General features: G+C 40.8%; 1 protein-coding gene across 5 annotated transcripts; it reads right to left on the reverse strand.

The window, feature by feature from the left end:
• Nucleotides 1–3,523: 3,523 nt before the first annotated feature.
• On the reverse strand, nt 3,524–19,432 carry prdm15 (PR domain containing 15). 5 transcript variants are annotated; one of them, XM_042431109.1, is made up of 24 exons: nt 19,257–19,432; nt 18,629–18,665; nt 18,453–18,546; nt 16,772–16,925; nt 16,494–16,646; nt 16,281–16,389; nt 16,116–16,199; nt 15,642–15,848; nt 13,557–13,775; nt 13,310–13,404; nt 13,129–13,216; nt 12,834–13,001; nt 11,270–11,364; nt 11,013–11,144; nt 10,430–10,573; nt 10,071–10,234; nt 8,993–9,072; nt 8,232–8,351; nt 7,976–8,107; nt 7,690–7,773; nt 6,137–6,312; nt 5,948–6,028; nt 5,068–5,289; nt 3,524–4,637 (listed from the first exon to the last, which is right to left on the reverse strand). In XM_042431109.1, exons 1-24 carry the CDS (start codon nt 19,353–19,355, stop codon nt 4,101–4,103), a joined length of 3,474 nt encoding a protein of 1,157 aa, XP_042287043.1. In that variant the 5' UTR covers nt 19,356–19,432; the 3' UTR covers nt 3,524–4,100. The 5 variants fall into 5 exon arrangements, with proteins under 5 accessions (XP_042287043.1, XP_042287044.1, XP_042287047.1 ...); XM_042431110.1 differs by having other exon boundaries at nt 16,116–16,172; nt 19,257–19,431; XM_042431113.1 differs by lacking the exon at nt 19,257–19,432 and adding an exon at nt 19,098–19,245.
• Between the last annotated feature and the right edge of the window lie 272 nt (nt 19,433–19,704).

Consider the following 19,704-nt stretch of genomic DNA (forward strand, 5'->3'; position numbering starts at 1 on the left):
GTCCCTTAAGGATCCCTTTTTTATTACTAGGTTATGTGACAGCTCTTTTATATTTTTTCCACGCTTTGCTTCTGGACCTGGGTTCCTATTTTAATTTAGATTTTACCTGCACCTCAGCATGTTCTGATTGGAATTAGAAAACTTTTATTGGATATACTGGATATGTATTAAATGTATCTATATGCAAATTGTGTCTTTTTGGGAACCTGATGCTCTGGTGCATGAGCTCTGCTTGCCCTGAGTGCAATCCACATACTAGAGAGGATAAAATGCAATTCAACTTGTCTCTACAAACATAATTATTTATGTTGCTGTATTGTTGTTTGCTTTATGGTAATCAGAATCTGTAAATCATACCTCTCTATTTGCCTCTACTTCACTAGCATAATACATGATTTCATAATTTCACCCTACTCCACTCTGCACTCCAGATTAAATTAGGAAACTGGAAGGACGAGGTATAAAGACCAAGTATAAATATGTCATTGGGGAGGCTGTTGAGACAATAAGCAGATCTTATTGATCCAGGAGGAGTCAGGCTTCATTTCATGCTGCTGGCTCTTGTCACTGCAGCTGAGATCAGTGTTTGTCCTCTGAGGCTGCTGCTCTGCAGACACATGGAGACATTAACACAAACAGCAGTTAAAAGGTGAAAGTTGGTAGGCGGTGTGAACACGAGCCCTTTGAGATAAGGGTCCACCCGTTGTGTAAAGTGTAAATGTGTTCACAGAATCACATGAGCCCGAACCCTTCCTCTGGGGCGGCATCACACCTTGATCTTGATCATTAGAATGAAAGAGGAGCTTTTATTGGTGTGTTAATTAAATCAGCTCTTTTCATCTGTTTTACAGGTCTGATTAAAAACCAGAAAATAGATCAGGACCGTCCACTTTCCCCCACTGTCAGAAAAAAACAGCTTTTTTTGTTTTGAATTCAAATGAGCTTTAGTGGTCTGAGAACATCAATAAAAAACAAATGAACAACCACAGTCATACAGTGAGTCTCAGCTTGTGACAGCATGTTTTCACTGATGTTGGCTCATGTATGTGTACTGGAATATTTATGCTGCTGATGATCAGTAAATGTAGAATATGATGGTTTGTTTATGAATGTTCAAATGAATGTAGTATTTCACTATATACCAGTTTCATGTACAGCACTACTGATACTGTATTCCAAAGTGGGTATGAAGAATTCTGCATGAAGGACCGCAGCTGAATGTCTGTTAGTTTTATTCTTCACCATTAGAGTTTTTTTTCAGGGAAACACATTTTAATAAAGTCTGAATAAATATTGTTTATAAATTATGAATACTATTTACATTTTACCCAGTGTGTGCCAGACTTTGTCGCCACCTACTGGAATTTTCATATTAAAGCATTTAGCTCTGTGATGAGACTTGAGTGCTCAAACTATGTCGAAGCCATACATTTATGAACGAAGAAAATCATATTTATCTTTCTCAAAGCCCTGAAATAGAATCTGAAGAGCATCTGAGCTGAAAAATGGTCTCCTCATATCAGTTTTTCTCCATTGTTCTGATGTGTTAGATAGAAAAGTCCAACTTTAAGAACAGGTGACACATACACCAGAACAGTGCATCTATTCAAGCTCCAAAAGGTGTGGTATTCTCAAAAGTCCTCGTACAATCCAATCACATACCGGTGTCTGAAAAGAAATATAATACTGCAGCTGCAGCCAAAAAAAAACCACACAACTTCTTTTTCAAAACAGTGCATCAAATCTTCAATTTCAACCTGCAGTCATTTAGTAGTGCTACACAAAACTTTAAATAGACTTAACCAAGTACTTAAGGCAGTCTGTTTACTGCTCACTATCTGTAACATTCTCTTCACCTTAGATAGAGCAGTTTATTCATCAAACCAGTCTTGGCATAATGGATTTGAGCTTGTACATTTTCCAAGGTCACACAAAAGAAATCTCACTTTCACTGAGAAAGACAGATCATTAAAACTGTTGGAGTAGGGTTGGAGTCTCTCCTGAACTGCCGCACTGCAATCTGATGGAACCTCACATTGTCCAATATGATAGATACTGTTGGACAACTATTGTCTTTCTACAGATTTTCCCACCTTTCACCCATACGTCCCTACATTCCAGCTGCTGTGTCCCTTCACATGTGACTTCATACATATTATAGACTCAAAGTTTTGTACCTTTGCATATTCTCACACAGTGAATGAGCCAAGAAAAACAGAAATCTGATTTCTCAACAAGGCTGAGAATATTGTGAGCAGAAGACTCTTGAAATCTTCACTCTGTACTTGTGTCAAATGTTTTGCAAACCACATTTTCTATGTGAAGGTTGTGTAAAAAGAAAAGAGCTGTGTGAAAACCAGTAATCATTAAAAGTTCAGTGAGTGCATTTAAAACCGAATAAATGTTGAAGAATGGAAAATACGCTTGATTCTCAGAGTTCTTTCTCATTTATTTGCTCTCTTCTAAATACTCTGAGGTCAGCACTGGGTCACAACATATCTCTGTTATTGAACACTAACAGCTGTGTTTGAACATACCCAACATTACACAATAACCCCACATATGCAGAGATGAAGGTCATGACTGAGCTGTGGTGTACTCATGCTCAAAGTTTATGATATCCTGTTCCAGATTATCCATCATCCTGCTCCTGATGCTTTGTGACCGGTTCTTGTAGGAAAAAATACCAAAATGTTCAAATCAAATATTGCTACTCCACAATATCATAGTTTATATCTCCATTTTTCTTACATTGACACTACCACTTGAGTATTTTCATTTAACAACTTTATGGTTTCATGTCTAAATTTTGTACTTCTTCGTTTACAGTTGGGGAACAATTAACTAAATATTTAGGTTTTTAGGCCCCTTTCATATTTTGAAAATACATTTCAAGTTGTGAGGATTTGTACATTTCTCTAAATCTTGAGACGATGTTGAATTGTTAGGTGGATTGTGTTCTGTGGTACAGAATCTGGTTGTTTTATGTTTGTATGCTGTAATCTGTTTTGATTTAGTGTCTTTAGAGGACAAGCCCAGGACCTTTTCTGGAAATTCAGCTGTTTATTTCAATTCCCCATCATCGATTCATTCATGTTTCATTTATATTTTTGAATGAAAACCTTTTAAAGGTCACTCTGCAGAATCTGACTGTATGTGATACATGAGTCAATGAGCACTGGCAGTATCAGCAACACACACACACACACACACACACATACGTATCTGCCCTTAGAACGATCATTTGTGTACCACTCACGTGCTGTTTGCAGAAAAGCCATCAGCTTCTGACTGACTGGAAGACAAACAGACTCGCTGGCTTGAGATGCGAGGAGATCCAGAGCAGATGGTCATATTGCTATAAACAGACTGAGACAAACAGAATTAGGTTTGCTGATGATTCAGATGGCATCTGTGCCGTGATTTAGAAAAACCTTGCTGCACAAATGAACCCTCTGGTGGGCAGTTATCACTGTTCATCACACAAACTGAATTAATATGAAGACAAATAAAAGAAGACCCATTTAAAGAGGTATTTTCTTTAAAAATAACAGTACAAAAAGGCTTCCAGTATTTTTTCCAGACAGTTCAACAATAATTACTGTTTACAGCATTCAAAAATAACATTTCATGAGTGAGCCACTTTTAGGAATATGCCAACCATCATATATCACATGACTTTCCTTGTTGACTGCACCAAATGTGTCTTTTTTTCAGGTTGGTACGTTTTCATTTGTCATTTTTTTCAAGCAGCAGATTTATCTTGAAAACATGCATGTTTTTAGAAGGTTGGTAAGGCATTTGAATATTCAACATGTCGCTTTGGTTTCAAATGTATATCTTCCAGAGGAGTGTCAGTGAGTGTGGATAAATGTACCATTTCCCTCTTTTTTTTTTTTTTTAAATAGTTAGTTAATTATAAACAGCCTCTTTGTTTTGTCAGTATAAAAAAAAAAAATCATTACGATTTCATTCACTTCTATGGGACTGGAGAGGCATCTGGGTGACAGTGATCAAAGCTTTGTACAGTTTCATAAAATCTACTCTACTATGTGACAATGTCTGTGAGTGTGAGGTGACCAGCACCTCCAGTCTCTGCTCTAGTAGCTGAACATCTGCTGTGCAGAGCCGCTCTGCTGCTGGGGGGTGGGTGGCTGGCTCTGGCTGTTCCGGCCTGACTCGGGGCCCTGGCTCTGGGCCTCCTGATTGTCCCCTTGAGCACCCTCCACCACAGGGGTGACCTGGTTGCCCTCGGCTGCGGGTACAGGCCTCCAGGCCAGAGTTGGAGCCTCCAGCTGGTGGCCCATGGGGTTGACGAGAGTGGTGAGGTTGATGAAGTGGGCGACTGACTGGGGTGCTGTGCCTCCGCCGGGACCCACCGTCTCTGGGACGAGTTCGGCGGGCCGGTTGTGGAGCATGGCGGAGCCACTGACAGTGTCGAAGGTGACTGTGAGGATGGAGTTGTCCAGCGTGAGGGGCCGGTCGCTGGCTGTCAGGTGGCCCACAGCTACAGGCTGCAGGCTGGTGAACTGGGTGGGGGCGTGGCTGGTGATGGGTGTAACGGTGATGTTGGTCAGGCCCACCGAGCTGTTGGGGGAAGAGGCTGATGGGGCGCTGGGGTCAGCGAGGACCACCACCTGAAACAACAACATCAGATAAATTAGAGCAGCAGGAGCACTGAAGCAACACAGTGTGACAAGCATCTCATCTACTGACTGGCTCGGTCTGTAAGTTACCACATGATCTGTTCTTATCGCCCTTTACCACAACAAACAAAACAACAAAAAGAAAATCTTGAGCTCCGAGTGGTGATCATCATTGATCTTATGTGTTTTTATTTATTCTGCTTTCCATCAGCAATGTACAGTCAGCTTCTGTCTCTGGGCATTTGTTTCTTCAGCAAGCAAAACTTCACCCATATTTCATTTCATTTTTTTCCCCCCCCAAATCAGGACACCTGCTTTGTATCAAGCCTCCATTTCATGTGGTCTTTGAAAAAAAAAAGAAAAAGAAAAGAGATTGCATGTTATTTTGACAATAAAACTTTGTGGCAATCTTCAAAGCTACCTGCTGGATGCTCTGCACAGCAGAGCTCGTCTCGGTCTCCTCTCCAACAATGACGGCATTAAATTCTGTCATGGATTCGTGCCTGGGCTCTGTGAAGTCAACATACTCGTCTGATTCAGAGAGCTCTGGCTCAGCTTGAACTCTCTGCTTCTTCTTGGGGTGGCGGGACGGTCGACTGGGCCTCTCCTGAGACATGCCATCTTTTTCCAGGGTCAGGGTAGGCTGAAGAAGAAGGTGAAAACATTTCATGATATGATCAGCCCATCTCACAAACTGAAATCTGTTTCCCTTCTCTGTGAAACTAGCTTTGACATTTAACATTTACATCCTTTGAAAGTGTCAGTGAGGGTTAGGGTTACCCTCACCCTGCCTGGTTGATCTGATTCCATCTCATCTGGAGTGCAGTGTAGTCTGGGTTTTATTCATTTTGTCTTTTCCCCAAGACAAACATGTCACACAGGATTAATGTAATACCAGGAGCAAAGAGAGTCCTATTAATGCTATGATAGATAGTTGAGGAACAAACACTATGCAGTGCATGCATGTCTGATTCATAGCTCATACAGTGGAAAAACAGGAACTGAGTGTATATTTGCATTCTAACAGCTCTATATTTAGTGTGCAATCAAACACACTATAGTATGAGAAACATGACAAGCTGTATCATTAGGCATCAACATCATTTTAACATCTGATTCTTGGATTAGGAATGTAAATTGAGTTCAATAGCTATTTGGTATGTCAAACACAACCTGGCTTCATGATCATAATGATGATCAGCTACTGTTTTCATACAGCTAGATGTTCCTGGTCAGAGCTACTCCAGCCAATGTGTTTCATCGTTCAGTGTGTGTGTGTGTGTACTGCGCTGTAATCTAACCTGCACGATGCTGATAGATGAATCATTGATTGTCGAAGTTTCCTGAAGATCATCAAACTCATCGATTCTCACAGACACCACCTGGAGGCATGAAGGACAACAACAACAGTTCGACAAGAATACTTTTAGAGTTCAATAACACCAGATGAGCTGGGTTTTCATTGTCCTAACAGCACTGTCTTAACTCACCTCAGGGTGTTTGCGTCGGAGATGTCGGTTCATGGATGCGCGGGTGGACACCTTGGTCCCGCAGAGGTGACACGACTGGGCCTCCACCTTCTCGTGGGTCAGGTGGACGTGCTTCTGCAGCATGTACTCTGTCAGGTACTTCTTATCACACGTGGTACATGTCCACGTCTTACCCACTGCAGTCAGAGACAGCGAAATGGAGAGTCAAGCATGATAAACCAGTTTTACCAGTTGATAAAAAAAGAGAAAACCTTTTTTTTCCCTATTACCTCCAGTCAGTTGATTAAAAAGAATGTAATTTATTTAACTTTTCCATTTATTTCTCACTAGTTAATTCTGTTTTTCAACCCCAAGGTGCTATGTTTCTGGTCTAAGCACATACATTTAATTATTTACCTATTTTGTATTATCCTCAAGCAACATTTCAGATTTTTTTTATTGTGCATATATGATAATGATATAGTTGTGTCCATGTACATATCTCCAGGGCAGAGATTTGTCCAGGGTGGGGGTGTGTGTGTGTGTGTGTGTGTGTGTGTGTCACATCAGTGGTGAATAGACAGAGGAATATGTGGCTAGCTAGCTTACCTGAAAACACTAGTAGCTAAACACAATGAGCACCAGCCTTTTCAGCTAGCTACCTGGCTGCAGCTAACGTTCATCTTAAAACTACACCGGCTAGTGCTAGTAATTATAGCTCGCTAACACTTATTAGATTAGATTTTAATTTATTTGACATGATGAGAAAGGTGACATTATATGGCGTACATCTACACAATGTCATAGATAATACAATGAAGTCCAACACTTATTTTCATTGAGGCCATTGATGGAGACAAGAGACATGCATTTAAAAAGAAACTCATCCATCAAGGTTTCTTCATAACCAATAATTACAATGTGTCATGCTTTTTGACTGACAGAAACTCTCAGTTTCTATAAACTAATTCACTTCATGCTACAGGTTATGGAAGATAATGTTATGAAGACAGAAGTATGGTGTGTTTTTGAATGCATTAGTGTTAGCTAGCTAACTTTTTTAGCTTTCCTGCTAACATGCTGTGATATCTGTTGCACTCATTTCAATTATTTAACTAAGAGTATTATTTATTCATGTTTTCAGCCATATTTTTGACTTGTGTGATAACCTTTCACTATTTTTGTCAGTTTAGGGTCTCATACTTAACAAGGATATGAATGTAGTTGTTTGGGGCAAAATTATGAAATCAATTTACTTTGTGTTGTCATTTTTCCCTCTCTGTGCCAAACTCACCCATCTTCCACCCTTCAACTTTTAGAGTTTCACAGAAAAACATGTCCTTTAATTTTTAAGTGGTGGTTTGGTTTTTCTATGTACTGCCGGCTACATAAATCAGACTGCAGAATCACTTGCTGTCTGACCATAAACTACTCAGTTTTCTGGCTCTGAACATACTGGGGGCAAAAAGCCAAATTATAGGCTCCCACATTCAGCAGCCTTGTAATAATCAGTGTAACAGACTAATAAAACCAGACTGCTGCACACTTCTCATAGCGTGACATGAAACACTTGCCTGTGTGGATGAGCTTGTGTGTCTCTAGGGTCGTCCTTTCACTGAACGTCTTTCCACACAGCTCACACATGAAGTCCTTTATACCTGCAGGCAAAGTGACACGTGAACACACATACAGTGGAGACAAACATTAACGTGATGCAATTTCTGTGAAGTTTGCACTGTCAAAGTCAGTTAGACTATTTATACTAGTTATTTTATTATTATTACACTAGTTTTTATATTTTTTATTTTCTCTTTTATTTTCGTCCTTTGTGAATCTGTAACACGCTATTTTTTGACTCACCCGTGTGTCTCTTGTAATGCTTCAGCATGTTGACCTTCTGGGCGAACTTGCGATTACACTCCTTGCACTCGTACTCTTTGATACCCTTGTGAAGCTTCATGTGGTGCCTCAGAGCGTGCTTGGTCTTCATGCCTGCTCAAGAAAACATTTCCACAATGTGGCTACAATCCAAACACCAACTACTGTGTGTTCATGGTGGCATTTACACAGTGACAAACAAGTAATGATATGTGTGATGAAGCTGTGACGACCTGACCTTTCCCGCACTCTGCACACAGGAAGTCTCGGATGTCGTCGTGAACCCTGAGGTGCTCTTTCAGCATGTCCTTCCTTGCGAATGATTTGTTGCACTTATCACAGCTGTGGCTCTTCACCCCTTGATGATCATAAAAACACACATGCAGACACTCCATTAATATTATAGACTGTTGCATTACACAACGTTGCTTTTCCGTGTCGTTAAGATGTGACTCTTGTTACATACTGGTATTCCAAATATACTGTATGTAAATGTTTCTTTCGATAAAGTGTCACAAATTTTGCCACTCCCTTGTAATGCATAGATAGAGTGCACATAATCTTGAGTCAATCTTCTGTCTAACACAATGTAATCATACATTTTGGAGGGAACCCAGCAACTCTGCCCTGTATGTTAAGTCCCACCATAACATTCAGTACATTTACATGCATGTAAGCAACAGGTGGCTTTCTCCAGTAAGAGGATTTCTTAAACATCATGTAAACAGGGACACTGGTTTCTGTAATGGAAGGACTTGTTTCACATAATGATGTGTTCCTGTATTGAAAATAATTCAAAGTAAGACTGAAATGGAAAGGTCTCATCAGGGTCTTGGTTGGTATTTAGTTGATTTATAGCATCATTTTTTCAGCAATTAAATAGATTTAACAAAGGTGTTCTTGTCTAAATATCTATCTCAGGAAACTAAATGCTTCAGGACCACAGACATAATAGGAACAGTGACACATATTTGAAACTGATCTCAGACCGCTGCTCACCGGTGTGGATGATCTTGTGCCTTTCCAGGTTACCGATACTATTGAAGATTCGCCCACAAATTTCACATGGATGGATGTACCTTTAGGACAGATCAGCAAGTTTGAAATGATTACAATTCATTTGTGCTGCTGCTTGATCATTTCATATTTCAGTTTCACTGTCACTTTGACTCAAGGTTAGTTTCTGAAACCATTTAGTTTAAGCTACAATACCGAGTAGCTTGAGCTCTTATACAGACTCGAACCTTCCCAATAATTAGAGATTAACAGTTGATTTCTGACCTTTGAAACTGTTAAGTGGACCTTGTGGTGAGGTTGTTTTATCAACTGCTATTTCCAAGATCAAGAATTAACTTTCAATCTCAACTTTTCAGATGAGAAGAATTCCATGACAACTGGGCAGCTCCACTTGCTGAGGAAGAATGTGTGATACTATCAAAAGCGAAAAAACTCTACTGTGATATATTTAAATAGGTAAATAATACAAGAGATCACAGCTGCAACGATTAGTCCATTAATCGATAAGTTGCCAACTATGAAATTAATCGCCAACTATTTTGATGGTCGATTAATCGTTATGAGTCATTTTTAAGAAGATTCCAAATTCTCTGATTCCAGCTCCTAAAATGTGAATATTTTCTGGTTTCTTTAGTCTTCTGTGACAATAAACTGAATATCTTTGGGTTGTGGACTGTTGGTCGGGACAAAACAAGACATTTGAGGATGTCATCTTGGGCTTTGGGAAACAGAGATTGATATTTTTCACCATTTTCTGACATTTTATAGACCAAATAACTAATCGATTCATTGAGAAAATACTCGGCAGGTTAATCAATAATAAGTACTTGTTAGTTGCAGCCCAAAAAAGAGATAGTGGCTTTCACATGGGTTTTGCTCACCAGTGCACTTCAAAGTAATGCCTCTTTTTTTACAATCAGTATACAGCAGCTGACATTCCTGTCTCCATCTTTATCTAGTATCTCAGCCGTGATTGGACAAGGCTAAAACAACATAAAAACCAAAACCAAACCAGAAATGTAAGCTGAAATATGTTTTCTTGCTGCTTCCTGTTTCTTACTTCTGTACTGCAGGGTCTGGCAGCTGCTCTCTGTGGATGACCAGGTGAGCGTTGTACGTGGCCTTCAGTGCGAAGCGTCGGTTACAGATGCCGCAGCCGTAGCCTCTCTCTTTGTGCTGCTCCATGATGTGCTTCAGGTACTCTCTGCCCTTTGCAAATGACAGCTAGAGACAGACGCAGGTATTAGTGTGGGATTGTTAGTGAAAAACTTAGATATGTGCTGCTCCTAGTTACACATTTTAAGTTTATATTAATCTATCTGCCCTTAGCCATTTATATCTGTCCGCCATTGTTATGATTCGTAAACATGTTCATGAACTTGAACTGCAACACTGCAGGCCTGTCAGGACAAAGCTTACTTGACATTTCTTGCAGTTGTACTTGTGGTGCTCGGGATCGTCTTCTTCTTCATCATCCATATCCGTGTCGTCGCTGTCGCCTGCTGAAATGCCGATCTTCTTGATGAAGTCCTCTCTCTCCTGCTCATTCATTAAGGCTATGTCCTGGAACGAAAGGAACGCTTTGAAATGAAATTATTAAAGTCACTGACATCTAAGATCCAGAGGGGGTGTCAAAAGATAATTTAATGAAACATGCATGGTGTGAGGGGCAAATTTATAACCACAATGACAAACAGTATCAGCTCGCATCTACCATTCTTTCATCTGACAGTTTTATCGACCATGACTTAAAGCGAGTGCATCAGAACTGTCTGCACCTGAATTAGTTTGTGCTCCCTCTGGGTAGCACTGATATACTTGGTGTTTTGCAGAAAAAAAAAAGCCCCTTACGTTAATGAAAAACATCACCCAAAATGTTTTGATGAGCACATGTCTATGTCGAAACTACAGGAAATGAAGTTGTTTAATGTGAGTGACAGAGAAATCTTGCATTTTGCAGTCATGCAGAGTTTTGTTCAGCCTTCTCTCTGCACCATCTCACCTTGAAGTGAACGTGAATGTGATCTCGCAGCACGTCCACTCGGAAGAACTTCCGGCCGCAGATCTCACAGGTGTACTTCTTATCACCGTGAGTCAACAGATGCTTGTTCATGTTACTCCTGCAGGAGAACACCTGTGCACACAAACACACACGCACGATGAACCCGCGGTGCATTTTCTTCCGTCTGGATTTATTTGCAGTTGTTTGACTTGCTGCCAAAAGTGCCATTAATCTTTGCTGCAGTGCAAAGTGCTCACCTTGCCACAGATGGGACAGGGTGACGGCTCTTTCCTGTACTTGGTCCCTTCTTCTCCATTGGCCTCCAGCTCCTCTTTCTTCATGTGCTTTGGTCCTGTCCAAATATTTTAGTTCAGCTAAGAGCTTAAAAGAAATATGCTGACATGCAACTTAAGGCGGAGTTTGCAGCTCTCTGCAACATTATAAATGAAAAAAAAAATTGGTTCCATGTTTTCTTGAGGGAATTAGCATTAAGGGCTTTAAGTTTATGGCAGTGCCACGTTATGCAACAGTTTGATATTTATCTAACCTTTCCTGACTGTGTGGTGCCCAGTGCAGCGTGCATGGTACAGGTGGTAGGAGAGGAACAAACAGGTGGGAGGTTCATTCAGATAAGGCAGCACAAAGCGAGTATTTGGTTAGAATTGGGGTCTTAGACATTGCACTGAGAATACATATCTCAAACCCACATCTGTCACTTCACAGGCAATTTAGTGATTTTATCATCAAGAGCAAAGTAAATACTTCCAGGAAATGGCACAGGAATAATGGGATAATGCTAAATTCATAAATAAACTACTCTCCAACCAGTAGATGCGTTTAAATTGGCATCAAAAAATAACTTTGTGGTTAAAGCCGGGAAATCAGTAAAGCAGTCTGATCTATGAATGAATGTATCTGGGATTCCTACTGTATTGGTTGTCCACAGCTGCTTTATACTGTATGAAAAGATTCTCCTTCAGTTCGTTAAATTCCTGCAGCATCTGAAGGCAGCAGAGCAGATACTGTATATGTTTGATAAATCTGCAGCCTCTGATTTGAGAAGTGCTGTGGTGGAAATCAGCATCATTACACACAGCTATTTATATTGTGAAAAATAACACCCGGCTGCTACAGCATAACCACACACACACCTCTACACACATCTGAGTGGTTGTTTATAACTTGCTATTCTGCCTGTTAAAGTGGGAAACATTATTTGTTGTGGTGTCTCATGCAGTGTGAATATTACTGTCAAATCAGTTATGATGTGAACATTTATGAGATAGAATTATGACTGAAATAAAGTCAGATTGATGCAATCACATAAACAGCTTCACCAAACTACTTTTTAATTATCTGTTGTCATCCTACTAATTAACTGTTAAACCCCCACATCGTCTGTCTCCGGCTGCAGATTTGTGGAGGCGTGTGTTCACATCATGTCACTCTGCACCTCCTGACAAAAATATGATTTTCCTGGAGAAACCATTTCTTAAGCCATTGTTGTCATGCTTCACTGTGAGCAGCTGTTTCAGAGCTATAAGAGACGGGGTGTATTTATTAATCGCCACACCCTCCCATCTATATTCACCTTCACACAGCCCTTTTACACTTTGCACTGCTGCACATACTGAACAGGTGTGCTTGGAGACGCCCACGCAGTCTGCATGTCCAACAACTACCACTTTGCACTTGTCACTGTGACTGCACGTTTAAAAAAAGAGGGCTCCAGGTTAATATTTCACACTAAGTGACATTTTTCCTAAATTGAATATACAGAAAAAATGCTGTAAATGAAAACAAATTATCAATGAGACTCACCCACTCCGTGCCTTCTGTGGTGCTCCTGCATCACGTCTTTGCGGTAGAACATCTTGTTACAGATTTCACAGGAATAGAGCTTCTCACCATGCTTCTTCTTGTGCTTGGAAAGGTTGCTGTTGGTGGAGAAGAACCGCGAGCAGATATCACACTGGAACGTCTTGTCGTCTGGGGAGAGAAGATGATGGAATTAATAAAATCGAGACCTGGCAGGAATGTGAACGGAAACATTTGAAAATAAAAGGGAAAAGAAGGGAAATAACTTAAATATTAAACATAATAAAGAGTCTCCAACCTGTCCGACAGTTGTGGAACTTTAAGGCATTTTCCAGGCGAAATGATTTCTCACATGTGTTGCATTTGTATTTGTACTCCATGTCAGGCTGGTATGTGCACATAAAAAGAAGACATTTCATAAACACATTAACCTGCACAGTAATTAAAGTCCCTTTAAGTTAGTCTGCAGTGTTACCCACCATGTTCTTGCTGTGTTTGTATGAGATGTGCTGCTTCAGACTCTCCTTGCGGCTGAACAACTTGTCACATTCATCACACTTGAACAGCTTATCACCTGGAAGGATATAAAGGATTCTTTAACACTATGCATCCACTCATTCCCAGTTGACCTCTATTTGAATTGTGTGATGTCTCAGAGAGAGATGATGAATTTAACACTGTCTCGAAAGCCAAAATGAGCTTTTCAACTCACTGATCTCCACGTACCGTGAGATCGGATGTGTCTGTTGAGGTTGCTGCTGTTCTGGAAGACCTTGTTGCAGAGGGAGCAGCGGTACACCCTCTTGTGCTCTCTGGCCTTGTGTCTCTTCAGGGCAACACCGCCGCTGTCTGAAGCCCCTAGCAGGCTGCTGCTCTCTGCTGCTGCTGCTGTTGCTGCTGCCTCTGAAGCCACTGGTTCTGAGCTTTCCACCGGGGGCTTCACATCTGCACACATCAGGAATCCAATGTCAAAGAGATATCTATGGTATATAAAGCATCGGGTGGTAATGAGAGTCCAACTGATACTAGATTTTTGATACTAGATTCACTGATGTTGATGTTTGAGCATAATGAAAATCTGGTAAAATGGTATAATGGTAAAATATGATCTGGGAAATCATATTTTACCATTTAATAATGAACTGTATTCTTTAAAATGACAGTAACGGTATATATATAAGATGACAGATGACAGAAAGATAATAGAAAATTACATTACACTTTATACTAACTGTAATTAAAAACGAAAGCAAATATAAATATATCTAACTGAAATTAAGCACATGACTAACAGTCTACAGCTATGCTAGCTGCTATGTGAGGCTGAGCAGTGCTTTGAGCTAAATGCTAACTTTAGCATGTCAACATACTCACAGTGACAATGCTAATATGTTGAAATTGAATAGGTACTGTATAATGTTTACCAAGTTCACTGTCTTAGTTTAGCATATTAGTGCACTAACATTTGCTAATTAGCACGTAACACAAAGTACAGCTGAGGGTGATGGTTATGTAATCAGTTTTAAAAGGCATTAAGCCACACTGCTAGCATGGCTAAAGATAAAGGTCATATATATATAAAAATGCAGCCTATAAAACCTTTTTGGTCACACACAATTAGTTATTATTAATTCATTAGGTTAGTTAAGACTTTAGCTGAACATCTAATACAATAAAAAACAAAAATGAAAAATGAGAAGCTGTGCTCTGATTTAAACACACTAACATGGCTCTACAGGAATCATTTTCTTATTGAGTGTTTTATTTAAGTGTCACTTCTCATGATCCTGCTCCATCTCTGACCACTTCAGAGAGGGTTTAAGGTTTGTGATCAGTGACTTAAAATAAATATGGATGACATTTCTCCACTTTCTACGGCTAAACAAAAGTGAAGCCAAAATATCTTCTTTCCAGGAGCTGCCATCTTGCTTGTGTGATGTTATTTGGATGACAGCCTACGGGACACGCCCCCTCAGCCGTCCCGCTGTCTGACGGAGACTTGAGAGCAGCTGTCACAACTGTCAATCATGATATCACACACCCTTTTTATATCATCAAATAACTAATTAAAAAGCTTTTGGACAAACATCAGCATGATAAAAATGACCTAAAATGACAGAAACCATGTTTGGGAAAAATTTATTTGACATGTACTTTGACTTTTTAGTTTGGCTCATGTCCTATCTGCTAACGTGGAGGGGGCGGGACTTATGACCTATACGCCAGCCAGCCAGCCACCCAGCCACCTGGGGGTGATCCAGATGTTTTGACTTCACTTCTGGGGAGCAGTCATCATATCCATCTTTATACACAGTCAATATTGGTGATTTGCAAAATGTTCCCAGAATGTGCTTGAACATGTTGCAACTTGCTCGGTTCAGAGTGTAGAAGAGAGAATGATGGTGCAGTAAAAGCAAATGATTTTCCCAGTGTAGTAAAAAAAGTGGGGGCTGTATCTGTGACATTTTCTGTGTGTGGCTGAATTGTATTATGAAATTCAGCCACACACAGTAGGATAACTAGTATCACTGCTTTTTCTGTAATTAATTTGTGAATATATGAATGTTGAATATCAGTAAAGAAATTACTTTTGCTCTTTCTTGGACTGACATCAAATCCTGATGTTTATCATTGATATTCGAGATCACTGACTGTTCATCATCTAACTTCTTTGCACAGTCATTGAAAATATATCAGCATGATATCATGTAGTCTATGCATGGCAAGTTCCCACAGATTGAATCCAAAGAATTTCACAGCTTTTGTGTGTTTTAGATTTTTTTCTGCTCCAACCTGACTGGTTTTTCTCACCTTTGCTTTTGCCTGTGGTAGCTGTGGCTCCAGGTCTACGTCCCTTGGCTCTCCTACCCCGGCTCTGTCCTCTCTTGGGGGCAGGTTGAGCAGCAGGGGTGGCGTCCTCCTCATCAGGGCCGAGCAGGCTCTCCTCCTGGGGCAAGAGCGAGTCGACTGGAAGCTCCGTTACGGTCTTCACCTCATCCAGATGACTCAGCATATGGCCTGTTATCAGCAGGAGAAAGAAGGGGAATCAGAAGGTGCAACCATGACGCAGCATTTTGTCAGTTCAGAGAAAGTTTTGAAGGTGTGAATAGTTGAGCTTCCACTCCTGCTGGACTCACTGTGGAGAAAAACTGCTGAAAACCAAGACAATCTAATGCAATTAAAAGCGTGAAATAACCCTTAATGTACCTTCCCTCTCAATAAAAGAAGAGTTGACATTTGTAAGATGTACAGACTGGAGGTGATGGATGTTTTGAATGAGCTTACCTGCATTGTTTTCTTCAGCTGCCGAGGGCAGGAGGGCTCTAGTTTTCTCTGAGGTCTCTGTTTTAGAAGATGAAGACGTCAGATCTGAGCAGAAGAAAAACTATAAAGAGCTCACTCTGTTGCCATGGCACCCTACAAAAGCAATGGTGCTGTAATGTCATCTACCTGGTGGAGGTGGTGGTGGCTGAATTGGAGGCTTAAGCATGGGCTTCTCCATCTTCCTGGCATAAAAAGCTCCATACCAGACCCTCAGCTCTGTTCCTGGGAGCACGTCCTGGAAAACAAACAGCAGAGGCAAAGAGGATGAGCTCCATAAACTCAATGGATCCCTGAAATCTTGGACAAACAGCAGCAGCCCTCAGGGACGGATGCACGTACCTGGGAGGTGTTGAAGTACACTTCATCATCCTGCTGGTAAGCCGTCAGATTCTGGTGTTTGTGGTCGGTGGCATGTCGTACCAGCATCATCCAGTTGCAGTCTTCTTCACTGCTAGAGTCAAAACACACCACCACGCCATCCTTCTGGAAGATCTGCTCAATGGGGGGATGAAGGATTAAGAGGGAAGGAAGTTAAAATAATAAAGAAAACAATCACATACACCCATATAAAATAACAGTGTACAATACATGTAAACTCAGGATTCATCAGGCTGCACCTTCAGAGGAAACACTCCTTCTGTCTCCAGCTGGGGGACCCGCTTAGCCTCAAATGGCCCAAACCGGGTCCTCTTCACCAGCCGTCGCTGGACAAATACCCCCTCCACTCCGTCAGCAACCTGTCTGATCTCCAGGCTGCTTGGCAATGAGGACCTGATCCAGGACAAGAACAACAAAATATGTTTATTATGAAATTATAATAATATAAAATTCACCTCTATCATTCTCATGGTAATTCCTGCTTTCTAGTCAGTGCTGCCGGTCAGTGTGACACTTTGGTCCAGACTGAAATATCTCAACAACTACTGGACAGACTGCCATGAAGTTTTGTGCTGACATTCATGCTCGAGGTTGAATCCTGCTGACTTTGGTGATCCTGAGTTTTCCTCTAGCACTGCCATCAGGTTGACATTTGTGGTTCAGAGTAAAATGTCTCAACAACTATTTAAAGGATCACCATGAAATTTGCGATAGACATTCAAGTTCCCTAGAGGATACATTCAAACAACTTCTGTGATCCCCTGATATTTCCTCTAGCGCCACCAGCAGGGCAAGGTTGGCACTTTTTCAGTGAAATATCTCCACATCTTCTTGATGGATTGGCACCACATTTTGTACAGATATTCATGGTTCCATTACAATGTATTTAATGCCTTTGGTGATCACCTGCCGTTTCCTCCTGTGCTGCCATGAGGTTGTTTTTTATTGAAACATTTATATGATGGATTGCCATGAAATTTAATGAAGAAATTTTGATACTCTGAACTTTCATCCAGCACCAACATCAGGTCTCCCATCAGGCTCAGCTGTTTAAGGCTGCAACCAACCCTTGTTTTCATTATCGATTAATCACTTAGTTGTTTGTTCTAAAAAATATCAGAAAATGGTGAAAAATGTCGATCACTGTTTACCAAACCCCAAGAGAATTATAGCATTTGTTTCTCAAAATGATTAATCGATTATCAATTATCAATATAGTTGGGAATGAACTTTCTGTTGATTGACTAATCGATTTCTCACCTAATCGTTGCAGCTCTATTTGTGTTTAGTGATAACTAGCAAATGTTGTAGAGTGTGTTTACACTCTAAATTAAGATGGTAAAAATTAGACCAGTTAAACATCAACATAATGACATCATCACTGTGAACATGTTAACATGCTGATGTTGGTTTTTAGCTGAAAGCAGAGCTGTGCTTGAGTACAGCCTCACAGAGCTGTTAGCATGGCTGTAGACTCTTGTTGTTAGACATGTACATCACCTTCACCTTGTGCTATGAGAATACAATCGCTCCATTATATTTTCAGGGATGTTTAAAAATAAAATGTGGATTTGCCTGAAGATACAAATTTAGTACATGTGGGGTAAAGAGTGGTAGGAAGTCAACCATCTGCAGGGAGCTTCTTACAATTTTTGTAATGCATCTCTGGAAGAATATTTATAACATGACACTTCTGAAGACTTTTTCATTCCCCCTCTCCATAAGGAGGTCAGATGTTCGATGTCCACACTTTTGTCTTGCTTGAGAACATTCAGCATGTTTGTCTGCTGCATAGAAGTTTGAATCCACACCCTGTGCTCTGGTTGAATCTTAGAAAATTGACTCAAGCTTAATGAATGAAAGAAATCACTAGTTTGATTCCAGTCAGTGAAGTTCAAACAGTTTCAGGCGCACACTCACCGAGCCCGGCTGAGGACGAAGGAGTCCTCGACGGTTACCAGTGGTCCCAGCTCAGGACACTCAGAGTCATGGTACTGGCCACAGTCATCACACCCTGCGACACACATCACACCTGTCAACACTGCCCATCTCACACTCTGTCACACATACACAGTCAGAGCTGGGTTCATACTCACAGATGAACTCATCTGGCGCCTGCTCCATTATGTCAGCCTACAAACAGAGAAAAACATATTTTTAACATGTCATTAATAGGAGACAAACATCAGGACAGAAGGGAAGGCTGAGCAGCAGTCAAGTCATAAAGAAAAATGTCCATGAGAGAACAAGACTTTGGGGAGTGTGTTAGAATATAACTGAACTTCCAAGCCTGTATACTCATTTAATCTGAGACACTTGAGCGGTATTAGATGCATCAGACCTCCTGGCTCCACAGTAGTGTAGTATGACAACATTTACTGTTTACGGTGTAAGCCGTACAGTTGAAGCATGCATGTTAACGTATGCAGTCCGGGTAGGAGATGGGATCCAGGATTTCAGCGGTTCCCAAACTCTAGCCGGGTTTTAACTCCGATCTGAGCGGCTTCTCTTCACCAAAATGTAACAAAGAACAGTCGGCATGGCGGATGGACCGGAGACGCAAACCTCCAAACCGGAGTCGATGCTCCTCTACAGCGGGCAGTGAGCGGTGCAGGCGGCTCAGGAAGACTCGGAGCGAGCCGGACACTCCAGCTGCACCTTCTCTACCAAACTGCGGCGACAATTTGTGGAAATTCGATGTACGTTTGTGGGAAAACACGTTACCTTTTCTGCAAAAGACCCTTCATTTGTCGAATCCTGACTCCGGGTTCCAATCCGCTCCAGAAACGGCGCAGGACCGGAAACGAGCCGCGCCGAGTGCATTATGGGGGCTGTAGGCTCGTCAAAACTGCTATAAAGCAACTCAATTAAGCTTTAACAAGGCAATTAGAGGTGTAATTTAGTTCACTGAACAAAATAAAGACATGGAAGATTACCAAAATGTAGTTAATTGATCTCGTTATTTTCTACGTCATTTATCTACGTTGCACTGGCTGATTTTAGCATAGTGCACACAGGAGTAGAAGATGTATTCAGACCATTTACATAAGTATAAGTAGTAATACTACACTGTAAAATTACTCCACTACAAGTAAAAGTGCTGCACGCATTCACAATCTTACTTCAGTAAAAGTTCATAACTATTATAATTAAGTATTATTAAATGTACTTT

Source organism: Thunnus maccoyii, chromosome 13, assembly GCF_910596095.1.
Source record: "Thunnus maccoyii chromosome 13, fThuMac1.1, whole genome shotgun sequence".
In the NCBI taxonomy this organism is placed as follows: Eukaryota; Metazoa; Chordata; class Actinopteri; order Scombriformes; family Scombridae; genus Thunnus; species Thunnus maccoyii.

What these genes read in the sequence shown, in the direction of transcription:
- prdm15 (XM_042431109.1), bottom strand. Translation starts at nt 19,355, where the DNA reads ATGCACTCGGCGCGGCTCGTTTCCGGTCCTGCGCCGTTTCTGGAGCGG. An exon ending in AGCTGAAGAAAACAATGCAG is followed by an intron (nt 15,849 to 16,115) that starts GTAAGCTCATTC and finishes TGCTGATAACAG; the next exon opens with GCCATATGCTGAGTCATCTG. An exon ending in CAGACACATCCGATCTCACG is followed by an intron (nt 13,405 to 13,556) that starts GTACGTGGAGAT and finishes ATATCCTTCCAG; the next exon opens with GTGATAAGCTGTTCAAGTGT.